Consider the following 25,314-nt stretch of genomic DNA (forward strand, 5'->3'; position numbering starts at 1 on the left):
ATGCATTTTTAAAAAATTATAGTTCATCTGAGGCTTAATACTATGAGTCAGAATCGACTCAACAGCACTGGGTTTGGTTTGGTTTACTGTGAATGAAACACATTTTGTAAGATGGAACCCGAAAAAAACCAAACCCATTGCCCTCGAATCAATTCCAACTCATAGCAACCCAACAGGACAGAGCAGAACTGCCCTTTCCAAGGAGCACCTGGTGGATTCAAAACTGCCAACCTTTTGGTTAGCAGCCATAGCTTTTAACCACTATGCCACCAGGGTTTCCTATAAGAGGGAAGAGGCTAAAAAAAGGTTGGGGAAAACACACATACACACACACACACACACACTTACAGTCTAAATGGCTAATCTTTTTCTCTCCTTTGTTTACCAGTGGAGTTTAATCAATGTTTTCCTGAAATCTGCCAAGACTTAGCAGTAAGCATATTCATTTCTGAGTACAGGGTAAATGTATTATGGGAATGATTTTGCAGAAAAGAACATCTGCCCCTTTTTATACAGAATATCAAAACTGCAAATTGCAATTTCAATAACTCGCTGTTTCCAATCTCTTTTAAAGAAGAAATTTTAAGTTATATTTTAAGGATTAATGATTGCCACAGTAACTAGTCAGAAGATGTTATTGTTGTTAGCTGTCTCTCAGTTCTGATTCATGGGGACCCATGGGTTTAAGTTATCTTTTAAATACTTACTGGCACATTCCTTACCTTAAACACACTTTCCTTATCTAAATTGCCTGTAGCGGAAATGAGGCTATTTTATCAAGGTTTCTAAATTTGAACAATTTACCTAAATCTCACTACAGAAAATATCTTCTACAAAACCTGTTGGAAAAGGCTGATGTAGTCATCTTCAAAATGACAAAATCTATCACTTATATCAAAGAGAAAGTTACAAGTTAGATAGTATGCAAAAGAGAGTACTGAAATAAAATTATGAAGTAAGCCTTGGTTCATATAAACAGAAGGCAATCTTGAGTTATACATCAAAAAGGTTTTTATCCATAAGAGTTGGTTTTCCCTTAAGTGCTTTAGTTTCCCATGATTTTTTGTGGTGTCAGAGAAACTTTAAGATTAGTCTCTATAATTATTTGTTGTTACTTTTTCCATAAACAGATTACCAGAAAGGAGGAGAATAATTGATATCCTATTACTTTTATTACTTAGCATTTTCCAAATACGTGCTTTTATTTTTAGAATATCATACACACAAAATTGGATGCATTTTTCCTTAGCATACTATCAGTGATTAGAAGAAAATATGGAATATGGAGATATGTTAATAAGAAAATTAAATATTTGCTGGACATACATAATACTAATGTTTTTTCATCTAATAGCTAATGAAACTTAGAACATGTAAGTATACAATGATTTATAACACATTTGGGGCCTATATTTTGAAAAATCAAAGATGGCAGGACAATCACTTGAGTAATAGAAAAGAAGACATTGAATTTTTCAACAAAGTAAATAAGGATAATATAAATTACGGATAATATTTTGCAACGCTTACCATTGAAATAAAACAAGAAAATAGGCTAAAGCATTTAAGTCACTTGTCCAAGGATATAAAACTGATAAGCAATATATTCACGGTTTTTTTTTAAAGTGACATCACCAAAGCTGATACCCTCTTTTTTATTCTTTTCTGCCTTATAATGTTGGTTAATTGGAACTACATAAAATTTACCCTTGCAATTCAAGGTTATAAAAAAGTAGAACTTCCATGGTTTGAATTTGTAACCCTGTTTGAAGCACTGGGTGGACTACTAGCATAATTTTGAAGGTGGTTTGGGTCGCTTATAAATGCCACTGAACTGAATGTGCAATGGACAATTCCTTTTTATTTACTTAATAAGCACTTACACAACACTTCATATGCATCTGGTACTGTTCTAATATTATTTTAAATATAAGCCTGCTTGATCCATAACAACCTTAAGGTAGGTACTGAACAAGAATTTCGAGGCATGAAGAAGTTAAATATCTTGCTTAAGGTAATTCAACAGCTAATAAGAGGTAAAGCCAGGATCTGACCCAGGCTGACTGGTTCTAATCAGTGCTCTTAAGAATTAACACTATGATATCTCTGGAAATCTCATATTCTTTGATGATATTCATAATCTCTATTTGCTTTCTAGTCCTGCTAAACCTCAAGCAAGGATCATTTACATGGAACCAAGATTGCTCTAATCAATACTACCCTTATTATTTCACTTTGCAAACTTAGCACTGAAGGATATTTATTTATGGCTAGTTTTTGCCTGTACTTAGAATATTCTGTCATTAGGTGGTGACTTACTTGTGGCTCATGGTCTAAATGGAGGTTTCTTTAGGCATAGTTCACTGAGAGACACACAAGCAGGTTTTGTACTCAATTTTTCTTTGAAATAAACACTTAAAAATTTGATTATATTAAAATAATTAAGTATACCAAACCAAAGACCAAACTCATCACCATCAAATCTATTCTGACTCATGGCGAGCCCATGTGTTACAGAGTAGAACTGCTTAATGGGGTTTTCTTGGCAGTAATCTTTATGAAAACAGGCCAACAGACCTTTCTTCTGTGGCGCCACCAGGTGGCTTCCAACCTCCAAACCATAAGCTAGTAGTTGAGCGCAAACTATTTGTGTCATCCAGGGACCTAAGTCATAAACTGTTGAAAATCACTTATCTAACTTTCATTTATGTTTAACTACAAATATTTTTTCAACTCCTATATTTTTCTTTTAAGAAGGTAAAAAGATCTTTCAAAATTTCCCGTTCAGTAAGTCTAATGTTTCATGGAGGTTGGAATAGAAAAACGACCCCTGTGTTTTGCTTATCACTCAGGTGACAAAACCAGGAAACCTATTAGGTAATTTGTTTCTAACCTCTCTGAGCTGCAATTTCTTCAGCAACAGCAATAACAAACACTCTAACATTTACAATGGGTCATATACTATTCTAAGGGCTTTGTGTATATCAGCTCATTTAATCTTTACAATAACCCTATGAGGTAAATACTGTTATTATCTCTCATTTTAAGGAACATGGCTGCTGCTAATGCTTTGTTGTTATCATTATAAGAGCTACTAAGTGACCTGGTTGGGATTTGTTCCTAGACCTTTTGGCTCCATAGAGTATGTTCTCTCATCACTAGGCTGTCCCATCTTTCTTGTACAAAATCAGGGCTTGTAACCTGTGCACCATGAATTCCTGGAGCTTCCATGGAAGTTCTCAGTGCACGATGCCAGAGATGGGCCGAGAAGCAGGATAAGGAAGCTGCCAACTACCAAAGCATCGTTTAACGTTCTTGATTTAGCTAATGACTCATTTATTCATGCATTCAACATTTCGATAAATATTTTTTTGAGTAGGTACCTTGTTCCAGATAAAAGCAGAAAGTAAAAGAGGGAAGTCATATAGAAACAGCATTTCTCTCATCTTTATCAATTCTAAAAATCACAAGTTAATGTTTTCTGATCAGAAAGGAATGCAACTGGGCACATTTTATTTGAGAAACGTGCTGTAATGACTTCACATAATTTAAAATTATCACAATTTAATGAAAATATAAACAAAGGTTGATGGGCATTTCTTTTTACTTTCTAAATAGACACTCTCTTCTAGAAACAATACAATTTATTATTTACTTGGCCCTTCAACTTTGACATTGCATTATCCTTCTTGCACTTTTAATAAAAAAAAAAAAAATAGGGTGTTCAAGTATTTATTTTTGAAATAAAATTTATTATTCTTTCATATCACAAATTTTCAATCTCTCGTCCTTTTTTTTTAAAAAAAATTTTCATCCTTTAATTTCATGTAAAATGCAAACTCACTATACATACAACATAGTGAGAGAGAAAAACTAGATCCATGACTACGTAAGTTATTACTTTTTTTTTTTTATTCTGTGGAGAAAATTATCATATTGTACATAAAGGCATAATTTTGAATTAGTTGAGGATGTTTAATTCCTTTAAATAATTAATAATAACAAACTTAAAAATACAATAACCACTGAGTTCGGCTAGAGAGTTTACACAATCTAATATGATACTGGAATTGAAAAAACTAAAGAGAAGCTGTAAAATTCAGAGAGAGCCACCTCTCTGCCTCTCATCTTCTATCATTTGTACAATGGCTGATGGTTTGTGTGCCACCATCTGCACAGGAATAAAAAGTACCAATGGGTCTTTCCAAGCAAATTCATTCAGGCTTAAACATCACCTCATCATTCTTTCTTTAACTGTTCTCTTTTGATTGGGAAGAGCTTGACGAGAATAACTCTAGTCAAATTCTTGTTCTTGATTAGGATTCTCCAAATGTATAGTTGGGTCTAAGAACATAAGACTTGGCATCTAGAATAAGCAGGCAGGAAAATAGTAAATCGTCAGTGTGCTTAAGAATACTATAAGTATTTATGAGTCAGGAATAAATGAAATCATGTTATCAAAGTGATCAGTATCTATAGATGCCACTTGGACTCCAGGCTAAATACACCCCACAGTAAGAATATCATAATGTTCCTGACTTTAAATCAAGTAGACATAATAGGTTTGTAAGCAGCTTGAAGGTAGGATCTGTATTTTATTTGTCTTGCCCTAACTGCCAAGTGTATCACCTGGTACACCAAACCAGACCAGTTGCCATTGAGTGAACTCCTACCCATGCAACCCCATGTGTATGAGTAGAACTGTGCTCCGTGGGGTTTTCAATGGCTGATTTGTCAGAAGTAGGATTGCCAGGTCTTTCTTTAGAGATGCCTCTGGGCGGCTCCAACCCCCAGACTTTCAATTAGCAGCCAAACAGGTTAACTACTTGCACCATTCCATCATCTTGTACAAAGTAAGCATCAGTTTTCAAATGTTAATTGAATACACATACAAGCGCATACACAAAAAATACACAAAACACTGGGAATATAACAAATACATCTGCTCCTATTCAAACCCTGTATTCTTACATTTAATTAAAAAGATTGATCTGAATTACTGTCTTATTCTTAGCAAAAGCTTATTAGAGAATCAAAGTTGGCTCTTAACTCAAGAGTCTTAGAGAGTACCTTGTAAAATAATAGACAATTTTGTCAATAAAAGTTTAGTTTGTTTTAAAAGATGGCATTTACTATTTATCATTTGGAGTCTAGAGGCTTAATCATCAGAAAAGAAACAGAACTGTCTGGGAAAACATGGGCTTTGATGACAGACATATCTAGATTCTAGTCCCACTCTACTTCATACTATCAATAAGACTTTTGAATCATTCTAAGAATATGTTTCCAAGGTAGACTTGTGAAAATAATAACTACAAAGTTATTAAAAATGTTTTGGCACATAGTAGGTCCTCAACTAAAACCAAAAACCAAACCCGCTTCCCTTGAGTCAGATTCCGATGTAGTGGCCCTACAGGACTAAGTAGAACAGTGGCTGGTGGATTCAAACTACAGACCTTTTGGTGAGCAGGCAAGCTGTTAACCCACTGTGTCACCAGGGTTCCGGTAAGTCCTCACTAAAGGTTCTTGCCTTGTAAGTTGCTACCAGAAATCTGCTAGTGACATCTAGTGGTAATTTCTGCAAACCTCAAGAATCCCACCCTTGTAATGCACAGAGCCTCCCAACGCAAAATTCTGAGTCCGTTCCATCAACAAACTGTTTATTAAAAACCTCCTGTGTGCCAGACTCTTAAACTGATTTGTAAGGATGGAAAGATGTAAACACAATTCCTGCCCTAGAGAAGCTCTGACTTTAGTAAAGTAGACTCATGTAAACCAGTTACAATAAAATAGTGTAATAATTTTTACAATAGCCATGAAAATTAGTGCTAATGTGCTACAGAATGGGTTACTTTCTCTGCTGAAGGCCATGACATTTATACTGGGTCTTAAAGGATGAATAAATATTGTCATTATATTTTAGCTGTAGAAGAGATGGAGAAACTTGGAGATGTCTAAAATAGCAGGTTATATAAAAAAAAAAAAACCAAACCCATTGTCCTAGAGTGGATTCAGACTCATAGCAACCCTGTAGGACAGAGCAGAACTGTCCCAATACGGTTTCCAAGGAGTGGCTGGTGGAATCTAATGGCTGACATTTTAGTTAACAGCCGAACTCTTAACCACTGCACCACCAAATCAAAAAACCAAACCAAACCTGTTGCCGTCCAGCCGATTCCAACTTATAGTGACCCTATAGGACAGAGTAGAACTGCCTCATAGAGTTTCCAAGGAGCACCTGTGGATTCAAACTGCTGGCCTTTGGTTTGCAGCTGTATTCTTAACCACTATGCCACCAGGGTTTCCACTCCTCCACCAGGGCTCCAAAAATAGCAGGTTAGGACCTATTAAAGTTTCAGGTGATATGCTAAGGGATTTAGCCCTTATCTGTGTGTGACAGATAGGTAGTAACATAACATTCTTCAGCTAGGAAGTGTCATAGTCATATATAGGCAACAGGGTGGAGGATAGATTAGAGCTGGGAGAAATCAGAGTTTGGAGAACCCATTAAGATGTTATTATAATTCCCTTAGGAGGTGATGGATATCCAAACTCACTCACTGGGAATTGGGAGACCAAAAGCAGTTGCCTACTTTACTAGTCCAGTCCGACTCATGGCAGTATCACATGTGTCAGAAGAGAACTGCGCTCCAAGGTTTTCAGTGGCTGATATTTCAGAAGCAGATCACCAGGCCTTTCTTTCCAGGCACCTCTGGGTGGACTCAAACCTCCAACCTTTAGATTAGCAGCTGAACATATTAACCCTTTGCAGCACCCAGGGACTCCCGGAATTGGGATAGACAAAAGGAAATATTACTGACAGACATATCTGAACTAGAAAAGAGACTACAAGATAACCCTGGTGGCGCAGTGGTTAAGCATTCAGCTGCTAACCAAAAGGCCAGCAGTTCAAATTCACCAGTCGTTCCTTGGAAATCCTATGGGGCAGTTCTCCTCTGCACTATAAGGTGGCTATGAGTTGAAATTGACTTGATGGCAATGGGTTTAGTTCTGCAGGGGAGAAAAAAAGGATTGAGGTTGGTTCAGTATTCTGGATAGGGTAAATGAAATAGAAAACAGCGCAGAAGGAACTGTTTTATAGGGGAGGGAATAGGGAACATGATAAAGCTTTTGGAATCATTGTCTTTGAACGTATTTCTAAAACTTGCACAATATTCACATAGAAATGACTAGCATAGTTCTGGAGATGAGACTTGAACTGGAGATAGAGATTTAGGAACCATCAATATACAGCCAAACCTTACAACCACTGGAGTAGGTGAGATTACCCAGAAAAAATACGTAAAAAGAGAGGAAGGGCTGAGAAACAAGGTCAGGATCTTGGGGAATATCATCATTTAACTAGTAGGCCCCAAATAAGAATTGGATTTACCTTCAACTTGTTCAGAACAATCTCTTTGGAAGTTACAGACACATGCTTAGTCCATGAAATGGCTTTGGAAATAGCTTGGTGATATAATATTTCAGCTATACCAGAATATAACTTTTAAAAATGTGTTTATGTTTAACTTGAGGTATAAAGTAGAGCTCTAAAATGCTTTCATCACAGCTGCATGAAATAAGTTGTATTTGAATTTTCCTTTCACCGTAACTTAAATCTCTGCTTTATGCTGTGAGGGTAGTCCTCCCCAGGTCTAAGAGGAGATTTTATTTGACTGTGTTTAAAATGCATAGTTTTTCTACTTATCCCATTAAATAGGGCCATCTAGTTTTCCTACCTTTTTTTATTTTTTTGCTTTATTGTCTTTTTTTTCTCACTATTTTCTTTTCCTGTCTCCTGATGGGTGTATTTCTTGCTTCAGTGATTTTCTGGGAAAAGAGCCCAGTTTGGTTTAATGTTTTATCATTATAGACTACCTCACAAATTTAGGATATTAACTCTACACTGTACTGTTGTCAGGTTGGAAAAGATTAGTTATCCATGCTATTTCATCATTTAAATACCTACAAATGTATGGCCTCCTAAAATACATATAATCTCTATCTACTTTAAAAAATTCAAATTATTCCCTTATTCTTTCACTTCTTATCATGCTAGTAGCAATTAAGAAAAAATAAATTTTCTATTAGTTCAATTTTCTTATGATGAATATTTTGTATACGCTAATACTTAATCTCCTGGTTCTTGTATTCATATATAACTTCTTGTGTCATTTTAAAGAGCATCCTTCCTTAATTATCACAGATTAGTTTAAATACCATTTAACTATGTGTTTTCAAAATCCATGTACTGAATCTGCTTGTATTATATAATTCTGGGCAGTCAGTTAATCCTCTCTGCACCTCAATCAGCCTTATTTGTTCAAAGGGAGTTACAGTTCATGGTGGCGACTTCAGATAAAGATGATGAGTGCCCGAAGGTCTTGAATAATTTAATCCTGACAAGGACAATGGATAATTTAACCCATTAAATGGGAATGAATTGGCCCTATCACGCAACAGCAGAAACATACTAAAATTCACTTGGATCACCAGCTTCCAAATTATAAAACTTGGATAATAAAAAATTTCAACCACATTACAATTTTTTCCTCATAAAATGAGGCTTTATAAATATTTTTTCTCACTATTTCAAAATTTCATATCTCAAATTCATGCTAAACATTGTCAGCCATTATCAACATCTATCTCTTCATGGATAAATTATTATTGTTATTATTTTAGAATTTTTTGATGATGCCATGTTTTTCCACTAACGGAATGGATGCTGAAACATTGTTTGTAAGTAGTTTTTTTTATTATTTGGAAAAAATGGAATGCCAACTGCAAGCAGGACATATCAGTCCCATGTTCTATGAAGCACACCACCCTCAAGGGACATATCTATTCCATGACCCAGGAAGTGTACCCCACTTTCTGGTTACACTTGAGCCATAAAATATCTTACTCAACTTTTCAAAAATACACACAAAATACTAAACACTGCACTTGCTGCTCATAATTGTTATCAATTTGATTTAGAGTGGAACATATTGGTTCCATGAAGCACATCACACTCACAGGACATATTGGTCCTATGACCCAGAAAGTACGTTACAAACTGTTTCACCCCAAATATAACTCATTTACGTGAATATTTTTGAATGCTTGTAACTATACCTTCCCAATAACACAAAAGAAATAGAAAATATACTTGCAAGCTGTTACAGATTGAATGCGTGCCCAAAAAATTTGTGTCAACTTGGCTAGGCCATGATTCCCAGTATAGTGTGGTTGTCCTCCATTTTGTGATCTGATATATTTATCTTATGTACTGTAAATTCTAACCTTTATGATGTTAATGAGGCAAGGTTAGAGGCAATTATGCTGATGAGTCAGGACACAATCTACAGGATTAGGTTGCATCTTGAGTCAATTACTTTTGAGATATAAAAGAGAGAAGTGAGCACAGAGGAGAGGGACCTCATACCACCAAGAAAGAAGAACCGATAGTGCAGCCTTTCCTTTGGATGTGGCATCCATGTGCTGATAAGTTCCTAGACCAGGGGAAGATTGATGACAAGGACCTTCCCCCAAAACTGACACAGAGAGAAAGGCTTTCCTGGGAGTTGGCGCTCTGAATTCAGACTTTTACCCTCCTAGACTGTGAAAGAATAAATTTCTGTTTATTAAACCCACCCACTTACGGTATTTCTGTAAAAGTAGCACTAGAAAACTAACACACAAGTCTTATCTCACTGTACAGAAGCCAAAAGACACAAAAGTTTCACACAATCACTCCTCCAGGAAGCATCCCCTCATACGAATGGCTTTCAACACTCGAATGTGACGCAGACCAACTTCCTTATTTTAAGGAAGTTGCGCAAGTATCCACCACGGCTTCAAAGTGTACTAAAGTGGCTCAAATGCCCGCCAATAAACCTCCAGGGGTGGAAAATATAACACGGGCATATATATACCATGGTTCATGAAAAGGTTAAGGATATAATAGGAATAAATTAAATTAAATATATTTATTTACTTTACCTCTATATTTAGTTATAAATTAAATAATATCATAGAAAGATCTATGTAGAAAGGAACTAGCATAGGTTATTTTACAACCAACTCATATTGATCCTAAAGAACACCAAGATGCAACTCAATAAACATTCAATAACTGTACCAGGTTTTATGGGTACAGCTAAATAAGACCCTGTTCCTAGGAACTTGTAGTCTACGTAACTGGTAGAAAGATAAAAACAGAAATGGTCAAAAGACAATGTGATAAGCATAATAATGTAATAAAATTATGGATCAAGTACTAGTTCTGAAAATAGGAGTCCCTGAGAAGCTTTGCCTTGAATATGCAACATTGAGTCTGAGACATGGTACTGTGTAAGTGACTTTATAGTCAGAGGGTAGAATATCTAATGTCTTTTTTTCAAAGTAATAGAAATAATAAACAGTAACAGTGTTAAAAACTTTCATATTGATTGCTTTTATTGGTAACACGTGTTGATATCATTTTTATAAGTAATTCCATTTTCTCTATTCTTAACAGCCCAATGAGGTAAGTTACAACTACTAATCTTACTCTTAAAATGAAGAAACTGAGGTACAGCTAGGCTAGGCAACTTGTTGCCCTTGCTCTTGCTCAAAATGGACAGAACTAACATTAAAAAAAAGCTCCAAAATCTGTGCTGTATTTAAAAAAAAAGAACCTACTATGCTACATTGCCTCATTATATAGTCGTTCCTTGGTTTACAGATAATTTAATGAACTTTGTGCCACAAATGTCTTTCTGTACAAACCTTGCAGAAAACTCTTACAAAGTATTTTCTTACACGCCTATGGAAGCTATTGGTTCCATGAATCCCTGAATTTTTTGCAGTTTTCATTGACTTCAGGTTGTTTGAGTTATAGATAAAAAGATCTACAAATTACCCCAATCTTATTTACTGAACACTAAATTTACTATCCTCTCCAGGTAGCACTTCATTGTTCTTTAAATTCCTTTGACTTGCCAGGCTCTTCACATACTTTTTCTTGCTTTTTCTTCAACTCTTTTTAACATGGCTATGACCCCATTTATTCCATTGAAACTCACTCACTAAGATTAGTGATATTCTTTTCAAGACAAAATTGGAAGATCATTTGGTTTACCTGATGCTTTTGATCTCTCTTCAGTGTTGACATTTCTTATTAGATACTACTTACTCTCAATATTTTTTGTGACCTTTACTTCCGGAAAGTAAACTACAACTAATAAGTTTTTTAATGTAACTTGTCACAGGAGAAAGCAACAACAGTTTTGATCGCCCACAACCAGGAAACAAGAAAGGGACAAAAAACGTTTTCTCCATTTTTGTTAAAATGTGGCTAAGCAGTTGCACACAGTGTATACAGAATCTTAAAACTGACTTGACGTGTTTCAACAAATGTGTTCAATTTCTAAAATTATTAACTTTCAGAATATAAAGCAAATCTAAAATTAATTTTTGCAGGGCCAAGCATTAGGAAAACATTCATGATTTGGTTTGACAATGGCATCGGTTACTAGCCAAACAAGTTAAAATTGCTAAATTTCATTACTTTACTCATTTTTTTACTACATATTTTGAATACTTAAAAATAAGACTTCATATTCAAATGAGCCATATATTTTCTTTCAGCTGGCTTAGAGGATATTCCTCAAAGTCCTGGTGGTGATTGTCTAGCTATGATGCCACGCAGAAATGTACAAGTAAGTGTTATGAATTTTCCTATACAGGATCTTCTCTGATCCCCCTCCCTGCACCTTACAAAAGGGAAGCACAGGCCATGCCAATGTTCAGGATTCACATAATGGCAAAACCTTTGTTTAAAGAAATATAATTATATGTTGGATCAGTAATACCTGGATAAAGAACGGTTTTAAATCCTTATATTACCAATATTAGTCTCCCTTTTATGAAGTAATTTTTAATCAATGAAGGATGAGATCCCCACCCCACTCCAAATGTTGTAGGCTTGGGGGAGAGAGACAATTGAGAAGCTAGGTTTGCAATGATGAACAACACCTGGTTAAGAAAGCCGGGTCCCAAGCAAGGGAAACGTTGCTCAATCCCACAGATTTCTTGTTTCAGACACAGTTTGTATTTTTCAAACTCCACCTCTATCAATTAAAAAATAAGAAAGTAGAAGTTGTGGCCCAACAGTACCTAAACATTCATTCTGGAAAAGTAATTAAAAATATGTCTTCCCTAACCATAGCTTTCTTAAGGAGAGTATTCAGGTGATGAGAATCTTCCACCACAGTAGTGACAGGAGACTAATGTGATGTGTTAAATGGCATGTTTTTATTTGAATCTTTTCTTCTCCCTAAAAATCAAAAAGGAAAGAAAGAAAAAAAGGAAAAGAAAAGAAAAAAATAAGCATTTTTTAAGGCCTAGTTTCTGTTGCTAAAGTTTATTTATTCAATTAAACTGTGTAGGTGAGCTAAGGAAATTTTTAAAACTGTCTATAATTATAAAAATAAATAAATAAAAATAATTTTTTTTTTTTATAATTAGAAGCAGTTGCCCAACTGGAGAGTAGATCGCTGAGATCATCATTTGGGGGTAGCCATGGGGGACAAAGCGTAAGCAAAATGTAAATACACTGTCTAGTTAACAAAGAGAAAAGACTGACATGGAGAGAATTCGGGAATAGGGACCCTCTTTTCCAAGAGAAACAGAACTGATTGTTTTACAATTCCCAAAAGACCAAAAAATATTCTCTGCAGATGGATGGATCTGATACTCTACTCAATTTAACCTAAACCTTAAGTACGTTTCTATTCTTTGGAATGAAATTACCCCTAACAGCAACAACAACAAAAGTGCAGTTGTAGTCACAGTTTTGTTTTTTGATGAGATCATGCTTATATGTAATAGATGTATTAGTGATAAGATAGATAGGTCAGGAGATAGAGAAACGAACGTTTAGCAAAGGGAGATTAGCTAATTCTCCTAAGGAACGCCAGGAGTTCAAAATACCCCAGTGCAATATCTCTATTCATTTGTCTCTTTATCAACCATAGTATAATATTGAAGGTTTACTCCGTAGTCATGTTTCTAGGTTTGAATTCTAGCTTCATCACTTACTAACTCTCTGAATTTGGGGAAGTTTAACTCTTTCTGACTTTGTTTCATCTCCTTTGAAATGAGAGGGATAATAGCAGCTATTTCAGAAGTTTGCTGTGAAAATTAAGTACATTAATATTACAAAGTGCTTACAACAATGCCTGGCATCTGATAAGCACTTCCCAAGTGTTAAGTCAAATTTTTAATGATACATTCATTGAACCAGTCAATGAGCTGGTTGGTGAAAGGACAAGACCTCGCTTTTCTAGTGGTTCAGAATGAAGTGTATCTTACTACAGATCCACTGTTGCTATCCAAGATTCTTAAGCTCAGATGTACCTGATAATTCAGAATTATTTTGATTTTCAAATGAGTAATACAAAGGATACGGAACCTGGGTGGCACAAGTGGTTTGTGATTGGCTAACCTAAAGGTTGGTAATTCAAATACACCCAACAGCTCTATGGAAGAAAGGCCTGGCTAATTGCTTCTGTAAAGATCACAGCCAAGAACACTCCATGGAGCAGTTTTACAAGTCCAGGGGCCGACTTGACAACATGTAACAACAACAATACAGAGCAAAACTCGTTTCTTTTTAATATCTCCATTAGATGTTGAAGAAGCAGCCTGTAATCAAACACATGAAATTTCCACAGCAAAACATACACATGTGCACACTAGATGGGTAAAAGAAAGACTATCATATTAGTTCAGGTCATGTTTTGCTACCAGAGGCGCTTGAACCTCCCTTTGAAAAAAAAGAAAAAATGAGTTTTCAGAGCATTTGGGATATCACATTTGTAGATAAGGAACTATTTATACATGCTATTTTATTCTTTTGTTTACTGTTGATAGTAGAAATGTGGATGTAAGCCAAATTTCAAGGTCATAGAAGACTTTGAGAAAATAAGGGAAGCATATAAGTAAATTAGTGAAAGGCAAAGAAGCAGTTTCTTTTATGAGGGGCAACAGGTAGTAGTGTGGCTTTATTTTTTTTGGTGTGTAAGGGCAATTATAGCTATCGTTTTGAACACTACTACTGTTTCTGTGAGACTGTAATTCTGTCATTCTTGCATTTTTATATCATTAAATTAAATGTTTATATCATAGTTTTGATGGCACAATGTTTTCTATGAGCTAACAGATCATAATTATTTTTTTCTATTTTTAGATAGTCTTACCTAAAGGCTTTGGATTACATACTCGGTAACGATGTGCTGATGTTTGATGAGGGAATGCAGGAGTCCTGTAATGTCACCACAGGACAGCGAGGGAACTAATCAGGAGCACTCATCTTCATTTGGGATGACTGAGGACCAATGTCCAGAGAGCTGTATCAAAGTGGGTTTGAGGACAGGGATGTGACCAGTGACTGGACATAAGGTCAAATAATTGTCCCAGACAGGAGGGATGTTGAAAGGATGGGAAGAGATTTGGGGATCTATTTCCAAGCAGACAGAAGGAGAGCAGTGAAGATCTGCTGAGAAGAGAAGCATGTGTTTCCATGGTAGGTTTTTAGGAATTGAATATGTTAGCCAGCCGGGATAGCTGATAATTAACCACTCATACAGTTTCCATGAGAATTATTTGTTTCACACGAAAATATAGATTCAAACAGAAAATAAATTCTCATACTAAGTAATACATGAGCATCAAAATAACGAAAATGTTTATTTTCTTCTGTATATTTTTTGAGGCTCCAATTAGCTTCTATGTGTAATTAAGGAGGGAATCTAAGTAAAGAGTTCTCCTCATCTATACATGAGTAAATACTTCTCTGATGAAAGGAGGCTGAATCAGTTCAACCATCTGGAGTAGTCATTTCCATTTACATTAACTGACATAGTTAAAGGGCACAAAATAATTGCACAATCAGCTGCATACACAAATAAAAACAAGAATGCAAAAAAAAAACTCTACACATTTGTTTATGACTATATTTCAAATAAAAATATAAGGGAATTAAATAAGTATAACAATTTATTTTGTCTTTTCAAATGACAACACCCCGAGGGTTTAACTGATTCTAAAAATAATACATCTTCCTTCTTAAAAAAAAAAAAAAGAAAGAAAGAAATCTGAATTTATACTGATGAGGAAGTCAAAGTCTTTATGCTGTATTCCTTTCTGGTTCTTAGCTTTTTGCAAAATGCATTTGAAAACAGTAAACTCCTACTTACATTCATTTAAAAGAAAAGCACTCATAAGCAAGCCAAATATGTTGAATTTCCAGAAGAACCCTGAAGTCAAAATCTCCATTTATTTTACCTTGTTCTACTCACTGATGCAAAGCTATAATATCATAAACTACACCTAATTCCTGCCAAGTCTCTGCCTTGCAATGTCTGCCTTTAATTTACTCAGCCCTGACCCTTCGTTGTTAGTTGCCTTGGAGGAATCCTGGTGGCTCAGTATTTAATGCGCTCAGCTGCTAGCCAAAAGGTCAGTGGTTTGAAGCCACCAGCAGCTCCATGGGAGAAAGATGTGATGGCTTGCTTCCATAAAGATTCACAGCTTAGAAAACCTATGAAGCAGTTCCTGCTATGAGTCAGAACTGATTCAACAGCAGTGGGTTGGTTTCCTTGTTGTTGACTGTAACACATGGCAACCCTGTGTACAACAGAATGAAATGCTCCCCGGTCCCATGTCATCTTCATGATTGCTGGCATGCTTGGGTCCATTGTTGCTTTCCAGCCTAGGAGGTTCATCTTCCAGCACTATATTGGACAATGTTCTATTGTGATCCATAGAGTTTCCACTGGCTAATTTTTGGAAGTAGATTGCTAGGCCTTTCTTCCCAGTCTGTCTTAGTCTGGAAGCTCCTCTGAAACCTGTCCACTATGGGAGACCCTGCTCATATCTGAAATACTGGTAGCATAGCTTCTAGCATAATAGCAACATACAAGCCACCGCAATTCAACAAACTGAAAAATGGGTGGTGGCCCTGGCCCTACCACCTTAAAAATATCCTTCCTTAACTTCTCCGTATAGAGACCTACTAAGGCTCTGTCAAAGTAATGTTCTTTTTTTATTGCAGTGGGTCTAATAAACTTAGCTTTGCTGGTCATCAGGTTAGTTCTTTGTGATCTTTTATGAAGTAGACAGAAATTCTGGAGATAAAATTGAGATCCAGCTGAAACCCCTTCTCTGCCTCACTCAAGCCCCTTTAATGAAAACATGTTCCTCTGAGGCCTCTAAAGCCTCCCATTCAAGGGTTCTGTCACTGCAATAGTGAAATAAGTCCTGCACTGAGTCTAACTCTGATTTGTTTTTGTCAGTCTCCCTAATGTGAGGTTTTGCCCCCTAGGAATGAGAATACTCTTTTGTAATCCTTCGATTATCTAATCATATTTGAAAACTCCCATGATGTATCCTTGAATGTACTGAAACACATCAAGGATCATGAAGATGGTGCATGACTGGGCAACGTTTTGTTCTGTTATACATAAGGTCTCCATGCCTCAGAGCCAATTCAACTGCAGCTAACAATTAACAATCCTTGTTGAAAACTTGCTCTTTTACTGACTCTTTCTGACCAAATGTAGTGACTTAATAAGAGGACGTCTAACTCCAAGAAGTTCTTGAATTCAGAAGATCTTGTCAGATGGGTACCCTTTAGATAAACTTCACCTTGTTATATTTTCAAAGCCTCACAAGGACTTTCCCCAATTTTGTCTTTGTTTCACTTAGTTTCAGTTTCCTTGGAGTTAGAGGGTTTGTCAGACCCCCAGTTGGTGACAATTGGTATTTGCACATGTACAGTAGAGAAGAGGTTGTCTAAACAAAATTTTCATCGGGTCTTCTCAGTCAATTTGGCCCTCCAAGTCAAACTCCAACTTACTTTATATTTGAACTTATGCATACATTTATCTAACTGGCTTGTGCCACAAAATACACTCTAAAATTCCTGTGTCCATTTTGGGAAACTTTGACATGAACACGATTTCTGTAATTGTTGCTTGATAGAATTGATAATGGTCAAGTTGTTACTTTAACTTGTTGCAAATATTCTTTTGTGTCAGTGTCTGTGTATATGTGTGTGTGTAAGTATATAATGAGTTTCCTATATCTAAGGTTTCTTTCATCCATGCACAGTGATGATTTCATATCTGTCTCAAACGAATTCCTTCTCCCTTCTCTTTTTTCCCTCTTTTTCTGATTCTCTTGGGAAATACTCTTCCATTGCTATGTGCATACTCTAGGAATATCTGATCTAGAAAAGCAGTCAATAGTTCCAAAAGAAATTTAAAAAAATTTAAATGTGTGTATTTCTTTTGCATGTTTTTTCTCACTTGGATATACTTCTAAGACTATCTTCTTTCTTACTGAAGTAGCTCTGATAAAGCTATAAAGATTTTTTTCTGGCTTTCTCTTGGAATACCAGTGGTCTACAAACATAAAAAAAGACCTTCAAAATCCAACATGTTGACCTTCCAGAAAACGTGAGGGATATGAAAAATAGTTTATAAAACCTCTAGGCCTTAGGCACTGCCCTCTGTAAACAATCCTATAAGTCGGTGTGATGGTTGGGATTGTGTGTCAGCTTTGCTGGGCCATAATTCTCAGTGTTTATATGTGATTACTCCTTGATGGAATATGTCATGAGTAGCCAATCAGTTGAAGAGGAGTTTCCTTGGGGGTGTGGCCTGCATCCAAACATAAGCAGGTGTTCTGGCTTTTTGCTTGCTCTGGACCCTACGGCTGCCTCCTGTTTGTCTGACCTCTGGCTTTTGGGACTTGAGCTATCAGCTTATCTGCTGATCTTTGTTTCACCAGGCCCTGCAGCTACCTGAATCAGGAGAAGCCTGGCGGTCTTGCCTGCCAGTCTTGGGATTCGTAGATCTTCACAGCCTGTGAGCAAGAGCCCTGCTCTCCTTGGCCTGCAGATCTTGGGTTTGCCAGCCCCTGTGGCTACATGAATTGAGAGAAGCCTCTATCCTGATCCACAGACTTGGGACATTCCAGCCTCTACAATTGAGTGAGCCATTTCCTTGATACAAATCTCTCTCTATATGTATTTATACGCTTTACTGGTTTTGCTTCTCTAGAGAGCCCATTCTAAAACAGTAGGAAAGGTAATTTTTTTTTCTCCTATTGAAACATGAAATACAGAATTAAGGATTTTGAAATTTTGACAATGGATTACAAGTAGATCCTGTTGCCTGACTTGAAATTTGTCATCTCAGAACCAATTGAGAATGTAAAATCTGTTAAGAGTTGGGCTTGGCCTTGGATAACATTGATGTTCATGGTGTGTGTTATTCCATATAGACAGTAAAATCCCTCAATAACATGACATTCAAACTGTGACTGGGGAAAAGGTGAAAGGAAGAGCAGATGATATGAATAATAGCAATAGTAATAGTTTTCATTTATTGGGTGCTTTTTTCCTGTGTGCCAGGCACTGCTCAAAGGGCTTTACACATATTATTAGCTCATTTTATCCTCTCAACAACTTTTTTAAACCAGAGCAATTATTACGGTCTTGTTAAATGTAATTCTTTCAATGAGGTATTGATTTATAAGCACAAAGATCGTTCACTTTCTTTATTGCCTGTCAATTCCAGGAAGGTAAAAAAAAAAAATCAAGCATATTTTATCTTTTACTGAGTCCTTAAAAGGTCCCTTGATCTCAAATTCATATTGTAAATCAGATACATCTTAGCAGCAAACTACAGGCAATGAACTATTGAAAAATTCTAATTATAAAAGGAATAATTACCTTCATCTCTACTTTTATATCATAAAGAAGACTAGAATATTATCAATATACATTTCTCAAAAAATAGTTTGATCACTAAGGTTATAAAAGAAACTCTCATCTTAAAAAAAATTGTATCAATAATGGTATAGCAAAAGTTGAATAGAAATAAAAAGAGAAAATCTTATTCTGAATATAGGCAGCAAAGAAAACATTAAAATGGAAGTAAGTTATTATTAAAAATAACTGGTAATCATGATCTATTTCCTGTGGCAGGTTTTTTATTTAATAAAAAAAAGACATAAAGGAAGCATAATTATCTTCTGGAATTTTAAAGTTATGTAAAATATTAGATTTTTAAAGTTATTTAAAATATTAGAGAACAACAGCACTTCAATATTCTTAGCTACCTCTTATTTCCAGGAATGATATGTTTTCTTCATTTTTGGTTTTATTCTTAGAACTCACTTTTTTTGTTATTTTATTCCTTTAAAGGATAATTCTCTTTAGTGGTCTATGGGACCTAAAAAAAGTAAGAGTGAGTTTTCTTAACTCAAGAAATAAGATAGTCCTTAAATATTCTACTTAATAATTCAAATTAAGTTATAAATGGAAAGATAAATCAATGGCTGGTTTTTATTTTCTTCCACTGGAAATCATGTTTGTACTAATATTTCAGATGTATTTAAAATTATTTGGAAATGCAGAATGCCCATTATCTCAGTCTCTGAATGCTTTCCCTTTTGTGCCCAGATTTGAAAATGATTTCCAATTTTCAGTAGAAATATATAATTTGCCAGGGAATAAACAGTGCAAAGTCTATCCAAGTATACTAGCAAGGGTATAAAAATAACTATCAGGACAGAATGATTACAATTTTTAGGATATTATAGTTTCAAATGAGATTTTATACAGGTAAAAAATCCTGAGGTATATTGTAAATGATTAATGCATTTAATTATAAAGTATGGTTGGGAAAATAACGTTTAACTAAACTTTTGTTTTATGATCTATTTTTTTCAAATGTCTCCATTTAATTATGTTTCTTTAAGTCTTAGACGTCCATATCACTCATAATTTCCAATTTATGGCTTTGGGCAAGAAAATAGAGGATTGGATCACTGTCATCCAGTAGAGAAAGTTAGTGAAGCATTCCAGTCTACAAAACAGAAAACAGGTTGCAAGACATGCTTCATGATTTTCTTGAGAATGACACATTCATACATCAGCTATATTAAATGTTACGAATGTTTTTATCCTAAGTCTGTGTCTTATCAGAATCTGTTTGTACTTGTAATCCTGTAAGTAAAAATGTAATTTTTTTTATATCATTGTCACAGCCAAATAGTATCAAGTAAAAATTGCCTAAAAACACAACAGGAAATTTTTCTAGCAAAGGGATGAATATGTTGATAATGTTTTCTCATGTTATCTCTAAAAATGCTTCTAAAATATCTCAAGTGTTAATTTCCTTTCAGATTTTTAAGAAGCATATTAATAATATGTTTTAAGAGAACATAATATTATTTACATAAATGTTGAAGTGTACAAATATTAATATGTGCTTATTTATTTTATTCATCACTTTGGGACAGCCTAGCTTTGCACATTATATCAAAGTATTCTTTGATCATTACACAGCGGTACTTTATTTTCATAGCCTTTATGACTCTGGAATCCCTTTGACCTCCAACAACACACCCACACGCCAAATGTCTCGTTACCCATTGCTTCTCACAGTAGCTTAACGCATTTAGTAGAATTTCTGAAAGCAAAAAAAAAAAAAAATTTTTTTTTTTTTCTGAAAGCAAATGTTTAACCCCGATTTAGGAATTCGAACATATTAATTAGTTCTCTCATCCATGATATGAAGTCACAGATCATGTGTATTTAGATCTATGATATAAGATACTCAGAATTCTAACCCTTGGGCATTTTTGAGCTATGGCAGAGGCAAAGAAAATCTGCTACCCACAATAAGTATATATGTGTACACACACGCACACATATTGTTCATAACTAGACAAGGAATCTTTCACCAGTTAGTTAACAAAAACTGTACTTTGGAAAATAAGATACTATTCAAAAGCAGCATTATACGGAGGAATAGAAGTTCCTTCAGGAAAGAAACATACTGATTTATCACTGAGAGTTTTCTATGACTTGCAAGTTTCCATTAGAGGCAAGAAGTTCATTTACAATCAGAAATATCATTCACTAATCATATTCTGGACAGCATTCCATTAATCTCCATTTTTAAACAAGCTCATTATTACCTATGATCAGTATCCCTCACTTTATGCACAAAGTATTCATGTACAAATATGCAAAAATCCTAATTTAACTGGTTTTCTTATACAACTAATATCTCTTTTCAAAAATTTTACAATAATACAAGTGATTAGGTGACCAGGTGCTATCCATCTCAATTTCCTTCCTTCAGAAAAATAATTTACATTTAATCACTTTTTCCTAATTTATATTTTTATACAACATGAAGTATTCAAATCTGGCCTTCCCGTCTAGCAATTAGCTTTTTAACAGTATTTAGCACTTAGCTAAATAGCGTATTACTGCTTCAATTTTCCATGCATACTTTAGCTGTTGTCATTACCTCAAATAAGTAAATTGAACATTTTATAATGACACTCCTTAAATCTTCTTATAAATATTTGGTTTGGGAATACATGTTATTTGAACCAAAACAAATTAATTCTTCTTAAGAAATGATTGTTGTCATTAAGTCTTTATCAGTCATAATAGCATACCCGGATGAGAATATCTAAGAACATGTTTTCGACAAAGTTTTTACAAACTTAAATTAACATAAACAGAAGTATATTGTTCATCTGTGTAATGTGCAAATATACTAGAATGCAGCAAATAGAAATCAGAGAGACACACGCCACATTTCTTAAGTAAAACAGGTTACAAGGCTTGTACCACAGTAATTGTACTCCTTGTTTCACAGAATAGTTTTCACAATGTATTTCACCTAGTTATCAGATATTTCCCTAAATTTTTTAGCATAGATCATATTAGGTTTCATGCCAAACCTGTTGCCAGCTAGTCAATTCTGACTAATGGCAACACCGTTTGTGTCAGAATAGAACTGTGTTCCATAGAGTTTTCATGGCTGATTTTTTGGAAATAGGTCACCAGGACTTTCTTCCGAGGTGCCAAACCTCCTACCTTTCAGTTAGCAGTAGACTCTATTAACCTTGCACCATCCAAGGACTTCTATTAGCCTTCATAGTCATGGGGAAAACTAGGATGAGTGGTTAGGTTGAATTGAAATATGCCCAAATAACCCAATATTGCCCCAAAAGGACGTGAAGTGTTGTTTTGAATTTTAAGAGTAAACTTTTATTTTCTATTTACAGATTGGTGGTGTCAAAGTGAGAAGACATTACTAGCAATCATTATTTGGTGATTTTTCCTTCTTCACAGTTGTTCCACTAACCTCAAGAAGGCCCAAATCAAGTGTCACCCTTCTATGTAGATGTATATACGAAATTGTAAGTTATTAAGACTTTGACCTACATAGAAACAATAAAATAATTTCAAGAAGAGCTATCTTTTTCTAATTATAAAACACAATATTGAGATATTCCCTATCCATAAAACCATAAAATCTTAGTAAAACATATGGATAATTTTGCCACAATTTAACAAGGCCATTATATAGATACATGAATTTAGGTTTTCTTTTTGTGACCACATAGTTACTATTGGACTAGGGTACAGCAGTGAGAAGGAGATAATTACAATTGTACATCACTAAAAGCACTAAACCAGTGGAGATAAATTATGACACTACTGCTTCGGTGTGAACTTACACATAAGAGGTGATGAGTGAGGTTCTTCCTCTAAGTAGATCCATTTTGGTATGTCTAAGCGAAAGCAGTTAGTTACCCTAACAAAACTACAAAAGGCTCTGAGGTCTTCCCTACAGAGAGCATTTTTTTTTTTCTTCCACTCTGTCATAACTGATAACCATGTCTTTATTATCTTACTTTCCTACCATGCAAAAAATATCTAAGGGTTTTATCTATATTTCACCCTCTCCAGCTCTTCTGGCAATGTGAGCCAACTATTATTATTATGTGTCTCTCAAATGGAATAGATGCTTCTGGATGGAAAATGGAAAAAAGCCCCACATGACAAGTTTACTAGGTACTAGGGTACCAAATAATAAACACACAAAGGAAATTAAAACAGCAAGAAAAGAGGACAAACACCACTTACTTAATAGGGAAGAAATCTGTATCTACGTGAAGAGTAGATACAGATAAGGAGGGGGGTTATGCTTTATTTTCTCATTGCACAAGACAAAATGTCTTCAATTTGCCTCAAAAAATGTGTTACATAAATCCCACAAAAAAATAAAATTACTTTTTGTGCAGTAAGAAAATACTGATTTACTGAATTAAGTCTCCTCACCTCTCAGCTGCTAGTATCACAGAGTACAGCATTTACACGCTCAGCAATTTTAATCAGTGTAAGTCAGTATTTTAATCAATGTAAGTCTCCACATTTAGAGTTAGAAAATAAAAACACGCATAATTATTTTTGGTACTATTAAAAGTTTCTTCTCTTCATATGACATTCTGGTAGGCAATAAGTAAAGAAAGTCTTAAAATTCTCAGACTTCCCAGAGCAACTTCGTACTATCCATAATACATAACAGCTTACCAGCCTATGCCAATGGCTTTTGATAACAAGAGTGAAGATCACCAGAGGTCATCATATATTCACACTGTTAGAATTTTGCTAATTTCTCGGTAAATCATTTTGAATATAGCATTGTAGTGTTTGCTTTAAAAGGCTTTTTTTTCTCCCCCTACTTCTGGAGGGCCCTGCTGCTGTAGAAATCCATTTTAACAGAAACAATCCTCGCCTAACCAGAGAAACAATACTTTCTTCAGCTTCAGAGGAACACGTACAAATAATATATTTAAATAAAGACGTGTAAAACATGCTCTGACTAAGTGAATAGGAGTACATGTACACAAAATTTCTTCTCAACACATTCCCATCATCATCATCGTCATCATCATCTCGGCCATCGCCATCAACAACCACAGCCCATGCTCTCTTCTTTCCCGCCCTCTCCCTTAGACATTCTTACCTCTCTCCCTCCCTGTACTGCCTCCAGTCTTTTCAAGTTCAAACCCTGCAAAAAAAAAATATATATATATATATATATTATTGTTGGCAGAAGTATCAACTATGATTACGAACCAATAATTATAGCTAGTGCTAAATTTTTGAATAAAAGAAAAATTCGTAAGATCTGAATATTGACAAATGTTATCTCACACATACGTCAACATATATGCGAGTAAGTCTTTAAAGGTGGTCCAAGGAATGTCTTGCTAAACCCTAAGACCATAGATTAAAATAACACTTGTTGTATCTACCTTTGTGATACATACAGAATGCTCTTAGAAGCAAAATGGGGAGACTACATCTTACATACTTCGTACATATCAGGAGAGATCAGTCACTGGAGAAGGACATCATGCTTGGTAAAGTACAGGGTCAGCAAAAAAGAGGAAGCCCCTCCACAAAATGGATTGACACAGTCGCTGCAACAATGGGCTCAAAGATAACAACGATTGTGGGCATGGAGCAGGACCGGGCAGTGTTCATTCTGTTGTACATAGGGTCGCTATGAGTCAGAACCAACTCAACAGCACCTAACAACAACAGCATCTTTGTTTAAGCAACAATTGCCTGTCTCTTGTAGAATTCACAATTGGAAAGGTTCCATGTATTGCATGAAGTAGTACATGTAATATAGGCTAGAACAGTAAGCTCCTGCCTTACTCATATCACCTAGCATATCTCAAGACCCAAATATTAAGGAATGTTGATAAAAACAACTGTAGCCCTTGCAGCACTGGTAGTAAGTATTGAGGATTTTACTTGCTGGTAAAGGACCTTATCTCTTCCTTTATTAGAATTACTGATTCTGTGCTAGAAAAGGAGGGATGGTGGTGTAAATCCATTTGAAGTCCCTCCAAAATACTATGCAAACCTATTGCAAAATGTGCTTTTGGCCCAATATTGAGAACCAAAGAGTTATCAAGATTTACATATGTATATGGTTAAGACCTACGGCTGATAACCAAAAGTTGGCAGTTCCAATTCACCAGCTGCTCCTTAGAAACCGTATGAGGCAGTTCTACTCTTTTCTACAGGGTTGCTATGAGTCGGAATCAACTCGACTGCAACACGTTTGGTTTGGTTTTGAAAGTCAGTGACAGCACATGGCTACTAACCAAAAAATTGAAGGTTGGAATCCACCCAGGGACACCTTAGAAGAAAGGCCTGGCTATCTACTTCCAAAAAATCAGCCACTGATAATCCTATGGAGCACAGTTCTACTCTGACACACATGGGGTCACAACGATTCAGAGTCGACTCAACAATAACTACAACCAACAACCAACCCATTGCTGTTGAGTCGATTCCAACTCATAGCAACCCTACAGGACAGAGTAGAACTGCCCCATACGGTTTCCAAGGAGTACCTGGTGGATTCAAACTGCTGACCTTCT

The 25,314-nt window shown here is 35.4% G+C and overlaps 1 protein-coding gene across 5 annotated transcripts in view; it reads right to left on the bottom strand.

Moving 5' to 3' along the window:
• CCSER1 (coiled-coil serine rich protein 1) overlaps positions 1-25,314 on the bottom strand; it is a 1,577,476-nt gene that overhangs the window by 499,208 nt on the left and 1,052,954 nt on the right. For all 5 annotated transcript variants that reach the window (XR_007517628.1, XM_049885715.1, XM_049885716.1 and 2 more), the window contains one exon: positions 23,880-23,924. Coding sequence is in view for 4 of the 5 variants with exons in the window: in XM_049885715.1 (XP_049741672.1) it covers positions 23,880-23,924 (45 nt within the window). In the remaining variant the exon portion in view is untranslated. The remainder of the gene's footprint in view (positions 1-23,879; positions 23,925-25,314) is intronic.

The sequence above is a fragment of the Elephas maximus genome, chromosome 5, assembly GCF_024166365.1.
Source record: "Elephas maximus indicus isolate mEleMax1 chromosome 5, mEleMax1 primary haplotype, whole genome shotgun sequence".
In the NCBI taxonomy this organism is placed as follows: domain Eukaryota; kingdom Metazoa; phylum Chordata; class Mammalia; order Proboscidea; family Elephantidae; genus Elephas; species Elephas maximus.